Source organism: Solanum tuberosum, unplaced genomic scaffold (assembly GCF_000226075.1).
Source record: "Solanum tuberosum cultivar DM 1-3 516 R44 unplaced genomic scaffold, SolTub_3.0 scf00456, whole genome shotgun sequence".
NCBI lineage: Eukaryota > Viridiplantae > Streptophyta > Magnoliopsida > Solanales > Solanaceae > Solanum > Solanum tuberosum.
Genome location: NW_006239384.1, coordinates 361733 through 368523, shown reverse-complemented (window position 1 = coordinate 368523; position 6791 = coordinate 361733). Strand labels below are relative to the sequence as shown.

The 6791-nt window shown below is 47.5% G+C and overlaps 1 protein-coding gene across 1 annotated transcript in view; it reads right to left on the bottom strand.

The window, feature by feature from the left end:
- Positions 1–4822: 4822 nt before the first annotated feature.
- Positions 4823–6791, bottom strand: part of LOC107058212 (uncharacterized) — a 4732-nt gene continuing 2763 nt past the window's right edge. The window contains exons 2-4 of the mRNA XM_015303637.1: positions 5808–6326; positions 5327–5694; positions 4823–5140 (exon numbers count right to left, since the gene is read on the bottom strand). Coding sequence (XP_015159123.1) covers positions 4823–5140; positions 5327–5694; positions 5808–6326 — 1205 coding nt within the window. The remainder of the gene's footprint in view (positions 5141–5326; positions 5695–5807; positions 6327–6791) is intronic.

Here is a 6791-nt window from a genome sequence, read left to right as displayed (position 1 = left end):
AGAAAGAAGAAAATCGGGCTCCCAGCCCGAAGAAACTAAGATATTCCATCAGACTCCACCCAGCCAGCAGTGCACTCTGAGCCCAGCTAGAAAGAGTGAACCTATGGGGCACCCAAACAAAGAGTCCACTCCCAGCCCAGCTTGAAAGAGATACCCGTTAGTGAGGTAGATATCGCGAGTCGTCCTACCATGCAGTCAGCTCCCAACCAAGCTAGAAAGGGTGACCTGGGGACATCCCGCAGGCATCACACTCCCAGCCCAGCTACAAAACTAGGCCTGGGGGAGATCGCCGAAATCATCGAGTCAACCCAGCCAGCGATACGTTCCCAACCCAGCCAGAAAGAAACCCAGCTAGCGATACGTTCCCAACCCAGCCAGAAAGAACGACCCCGGGGGGTGATGGTATCTCCAATAGGATTCAATCCAACAACAACCACCGTGCAACGCCGTCCACTCTAAGACATCACAGAAAAGACTCCAAGCCTATACTATCTCAATCCCACGCCTCTAGTGATGCAGCAAATCTTCGAGAATGCGTCAGAACCGTAGAATGAAAGGGGGCAGATACAATAGTGCAGGAGCCCATACGGGTCATAAGTCTAAGGCACTGCTTGCCTAACCTAGACTAAGGACATCATGCTTACGGTTAAGGCGGAACAAGGCATACAATACATATCATACAAGCATACAATAGCATTTAGCACATAAGCATGCAACTCTACTAAACCGGTTAACATGATAATATACCCGAAATATGGCCAATCGATCCTAACATGAGGTATCTAATCAAAGTAAGGTAGCAAACTGGTACCCTCCCACAATTCACTCCAATCGATATGTTCTTACACAATTAAGCTCAATCTAAAAGAAAGTAAGTCGTTGCCTACCTTAAGGCCGACTGTGCGCGCTACAAATCACTTGACCGGAGCTTTTCCTTCCCTAATGACCTTTGAACGCTGTCACTTTATCAAATATAGGATCACAACGTTAGTACGATCGGTTAGACACCAAAGTAACAACAAACGGAGACGGGTCAAATTTGGAGTCAAAACGGGAATCATGGGATCCGAACTGAACTGTCCGAATTTGACTCCGTCGAGAGACCCTAAACAGCACCCCAAACTTACGTTCCAAAATGGAACACAATTAGAGGCTCAAAACATAGCAAAAACCAACAAGCAAGAAAACACACTTTAATCAACTAAAAAAAACAAAACAGCAGCAGTCAAAACTCAGAATAAACAAGAATCGAACGGTGCCCAGAACTCTTTGAATACTCTATGATGAAGTCTCGACAATTATCAACACGTGGGACTTTGATTCACCCAAACCGAGCTAAAATGAGAGAGATATGATCAAAACAAGAATGCCAAAAACAAAGGCTCGAAAATGGGGTACAGTAGTCAGGTAAATCGCAAAATTACCTCGAACTACGTGCACCCAACAACTTTCGAACACTTTTGAGCAAAGTCACCGAAAATACGAAGCTCCCGCACTTCGAATCACCAAATTCGGACAAAAGATGAGAGAGTTATGAGAGTTTCAGGGTGTGGAAAAGGTAGCTGTTTTTCTGCAGTAAATAGCAGATTTGCCGCAACTTTTTTCCAAAACTAAAATCTCCGATAGTGTGCTCTGAACTCGTTCGGAACCTGTGCACTCAAACCAGATATGCAACAATACCAAATTTGATATTCTGGACTCAACGGCGTACTCCATATTTCCACAGACGTCATCTCGATAAAAAGTGGGTCCTATTTCGAAAGGCCATTTTAAGTCAAAACCCATAAAAGAGCTCAGAAAGATATCCAAAACCTCGGGACACCAAATAATGGTCAATCTGGACCAAACTTGACATTCCGAAACTAACCGCGCTGACGGAATTCTCATCCGAGCTCGTTTACTCAGAATGTTGACCAAAGTCAAACTTAGGCTTAAACTTAAAGTTAAAACGCCTAATCGCGCCGACTCATACTGAAATCCTCGGGAGTCATGTCCACCATGCCACTAGCCTAAAATGACCCTTCCGGAGCTGATGGAATCGTCAAAATTGGATTCCGATGTTATCTTCTTGAACTTTTGATCTAAAATGATCGTTCAAAGTTCATAAGCTCCAAAACATAAAAACTCACACCAAGACCAAACATATGACCAGGTGACCGAACTTTCAGTCCCAGCAAGTTATAAATGACTTGGGATCGCTACAGGAACGCTCTAAACGACACACAAAAGGCAAGACACAGAAATGACCTGGAGGGTCATTACAATATCCACTACTAAAAAGGACTTTCGTTCACGAAAGATAGGATCAAGAAATACCTGAAGGCTCAAACAAGCCAGGAAATTTCTCTTGCATCTCCTGCTCGGTCTCCCAGGTAGCCTCCTTGACTGGACGATGCCTCCAACGGACCTTAACAAAACGAATGGCTCTTTAGCGCAATCTCTTCACATCACTGGCTAGAATGGCAGCTGGTTCCTCTACAAATGTCAAACGATCATCCAGCTCGACTGCATCATACTGGAGCACATGGGACTCAATAGGAACATAATACCGCAACATCGAGACATGGAAAATCAGGTGGCTGGCTGAATATGCTGGAGGTAGGGCCAACTCATAAGCAACCTCCCCAACTGTCCGAAGTATCTCAAAAGGCCCAATGTACCTGGGGCCAAGCTTGCCCCGCCTCCCAAACCTCATCACGCCCTTCATGGGCGACACACGGAGGAATACCCGGTCACCAACAGAGAATCTCAAAGGTCGACGCCTCTGATCCACATAACTGTGGTGCCTATTCTGAGCTGTCCTGAGCCTATCCTGAATCACCCTCACCTGATCCAGGGCCTCCTAAAGCAAATCTGTACCACGCGGCCTAGGCTCTGTAGACTAAAACCAACCAACTCCAACTCCTCCTGAAAAGCACTCCAAAAGCTGGAAGTGAACTGTGAACCCCGATCTGAAATGATAGAAACAGGCACACCATGAAGACGAACTACCTCCCGAATATAGATACGAGCCAACCTCTCAGCACTGAAGGTAGTATGAACAGGAAGGAAGTGTGCTGACTTGGTCAATCGATCCACGATGACCCAAATGCTTTCAACACCTCTAGAAGTCCAAGGCAACCCCACAACGAAGTCCATAGTGATACGCTCCCACTTTCACTCCGGAATGGGTAATCTCTGGAACTCGCCACCTGGTCTCAAATGCTCGGCCTTTACCTGCTGGCAGCACAAGCAACGGGAAACAAAGTCAGCAATATCTCTCCTCATGCCACTCCACCATTAATGCTGCCTCAAATCACGATACATCTTCGCTGTGCACGGATGGATAGAGTATCTAGACACATGGGCCTTAGAAAGTATCAACTGTATCAAATCTCCAACTCTCGAAACACAGATGCGGCCGGCAAATTTCAACACTCCATCAGGATCTAAGGTAGCCTGACCACCATCACCCGCTAACACTCGATCTCTAAGGGCCACCAAGGCCTCATCCTCAAACTGACAACCACAGATCCTATCAAGCAAGGAAGAGTGAATTCCCATATGGGCTGGGACACGTTTAGGATCTGAGATATCCAACCGAACCATGCTATTGGCTATGAACTGTATGTCCATAGCCAAGGGTCGCTCCTCAACAGATAAGAATGCTAGGCTACCCATACTAACAGCCTTTCGCCTCAAGGCATCCGCTACCACATTCGCCTTGCCCGAATGATAGAGAATAGAGAGGTCATAGTCCTTTAGGAGCTCAATCCAACGACGCTGCCTCGAATTAAGGTCCTCTGGCCATGATGTACTGAAGAATCCTGTGATCGGTATATATCTCACATCGAACTCCATACAAGTAGTGCCTCCAAATCTAAAGTGTGAAAACTATCCCCGCCAACTCTAAGTCATGGGTGGGGTTGTTGCGCTCAAGAATCTTAAGCTGCCTCGACGTATAAGCAATAACCCGGCCCTGCTGCATCTATACACAGCCCAAACCAATGCCGGATGCATCACAAAAAACCATGAAGCCCTCGCCCTCAACTGGAAGAGTCAAATATAGGACCGGTGGTCAATAACTCCTTGAGCCTCAAAAGATCGCCTCACACTCCTCTGACCAAATAAAGGGAACATCAACAGGAGTCAACCGGGTCAGAGGTGTTGCCAAGGTAGAGAAACCCTCTAAAAAATCATATGTAGTAGCCTGCTAGTCCGACGAAGCTCCGAATCTCAGTAACTGAGGTGGGCCTAGCCCAATCACGAATAGCCTCAATCTTCGCCGGATCTACCATAGTGCCCTCTTTCGATACAACATTAGCCAAGAATGCTACAGAGTCTAACAAAAATTGGCACTTAGAAAACTTGGCATAAAGCCGCTGATCTCTCAAAGTCAGGAGCACAACTCTAAAATGCTGCTCATGATCACCTCTACTCCGCGAGTATATCAAAATGTCATCAATGAAGACTATAACGAAGGAATCAAGATAAGGCCTGAACACGCGCTTCATCTAGTTTAAAAAGGCAGCAGTGGGATTCCTCAACCCCAATGACATCACCAAGAACTCATAATGTCCATAACGGGTCCTAAATACAGTCTTAGGGATTTCCGCTGCCCTAATCCTCAACTGGTGGTAACCGGACCTCAAATCAATCTTAGAGAACACGGAAGCTCTTTTCAGCTGGTCAAATAGGCCATCAATCCTAGGCAAACGATAACTATTCTTCACTGTCACCTTATACAACTGTCTATAGTCAATGCACATGCGCATCGTATCGTCCGTTATTCTTAACAAAAAGAACGGGAGCACCCCAAGATGTATACACTAGGTCTGAGAAATCATTTACCCAAGAGATCCTGAAGCTGAACACTGAGCTCCTTGAGCTCTGCAGGAGACATCCGATATGGCGGATTAGAAATAGGGTGAGTACCTAGCTCAAGCTCAATCGGAAAATCAGTATCACGCTCCGATGGTAGGTGAGGTAGGTCAGTAGGAAATACATATAAGAAGTCACGAATAACAGGAACTGACTCAACCGGAGGAACCTCCCTACTCACATCACGCACATAGGCCAAATATGATAGGCATCCACTAGCCACTAGCCTCCTACCACGAATAAAAGATATAACCCCAACTGGTGTGCTACCAAGAGATCCCTGCTACACCACCGGAGGAATACTATAAATGGCAAAGGTAACGGTCTTAGAAAAGCAATCTAAAATAGCGCGATAAGGGGATAACCAGTCCATGCCCACAATCAAATCGAAATCAACCCTGTCAAGCAATATAAGGTCAGTCCGGGTGTCACGCCCCTGCATAGTACCTAAGCAAGATCGAAATACCTGATCCACTACTAAAAACTCACCCACGGGGGTCGACACACGCAACGGCGCTACCAGAGGCTCAGACATCAAACTCAATCGAGAGGCATAGTAGACAGAAACATACGAAAAAGTAGAGCCTGGATCAAATAAAGCCAAGGCGGGCTGCTGGCATAATAACACTGTACCTGTGATCACATCGTCCGAGGTCTCCGCATCTTCTCTACCTGGAGGTGCATAAAAGTGGGCCTGGACTCCCCTACCCTGTGCATCGGCTCTGCCCCCTAATCTGCCTCCTCGGGGACCACCCCGTATACCCTGGTGACCACCCCTACGGTCCTGTCCCTGGCCTCTGCCTCTAGCTGGAGGTGCTGGCGCATGCCTACTGCCTGTGGAGCGGGTAAGGCTAACCTGCGATGGGGACACTCGCGGGCCCAATGATCTAAATCCCCACACTCATAACACCCCTGGGACTGTCGACTGAGAGCTGAAGGTCGGCTACCCCGGCCAGAAGAACCCATCTGTGAACTATCTCGGCCTCGACTAGGACCGGCACTACAACCAATATGGCGGTGCTGATCACCCTCTGATGCCTGGAGAGCAGCCTGGAAGGGGCTACTAGACTGACCCGACTGAAACCTCTGCTGGGATCTATCATAAGACTCTCGGGGTCTGAAACGGCGCCTATCATAGCTATCCTCCTGTCTAGCTCTCTTGCCGCTGCCCCCTTGGGCCTCGCGACGGAGCTGCTCGATAGTGCGGGCATGGTCCACTACATCCAGAAATGAGCGGCCCGCTGAGACTAAAGACTGAGTCTCAATCCGCAACTGTAGTCTCAAACCCCGAACAAAACAACGAACCCTCTCCTCCTCAGTAGGTAATATCATGGCGGCATGCCTGGAGAGCTCGTGGAATTGGGCCTCATACTCTGATACTGTCATAGAGCCCTGCTCTAACCGAGCAAACTGATCTCTGAGCTGATCTCTGATGCTCCTGGGAATAAATCGGGCCAAGAAGGCCTCTGAAAACTCAGTCCATGTGACCGGTGTTCCCGAAGAAAAGTTACAGACGTCTCCGCACCGATCCGCAATAGTATACTAGACGTTAGCTCTGTACAAGTGCGACCAGTGAACCTGAGGCTTTGATACCAACTTGCCACGACCCGATTTCTCGAGTGATGATGGCACCTACTATGCCCTAGCAATAGTTAAGCCAACCGTAACCAAGAACATCAACCAATGAGCGAAAGGGCAGAAACTAACGATAACAATAATCTAAACAAGAATAACAAGGCGGAAGTAACCCTAAAAAAATATATACAGAAATCCCTCCCAGAACCTGGAAGTCACTAGTACAGAGCTATCTAATAAAGAGTACAAGTCCCAACACTGGACCACAACAGAGCGTGTTTCAAGGGCAACAGGACTAGCGAAAAACAAAATAAGGAGACAGAACAAACCCAAACGCCAAGTGCTCGCTCTCGTCT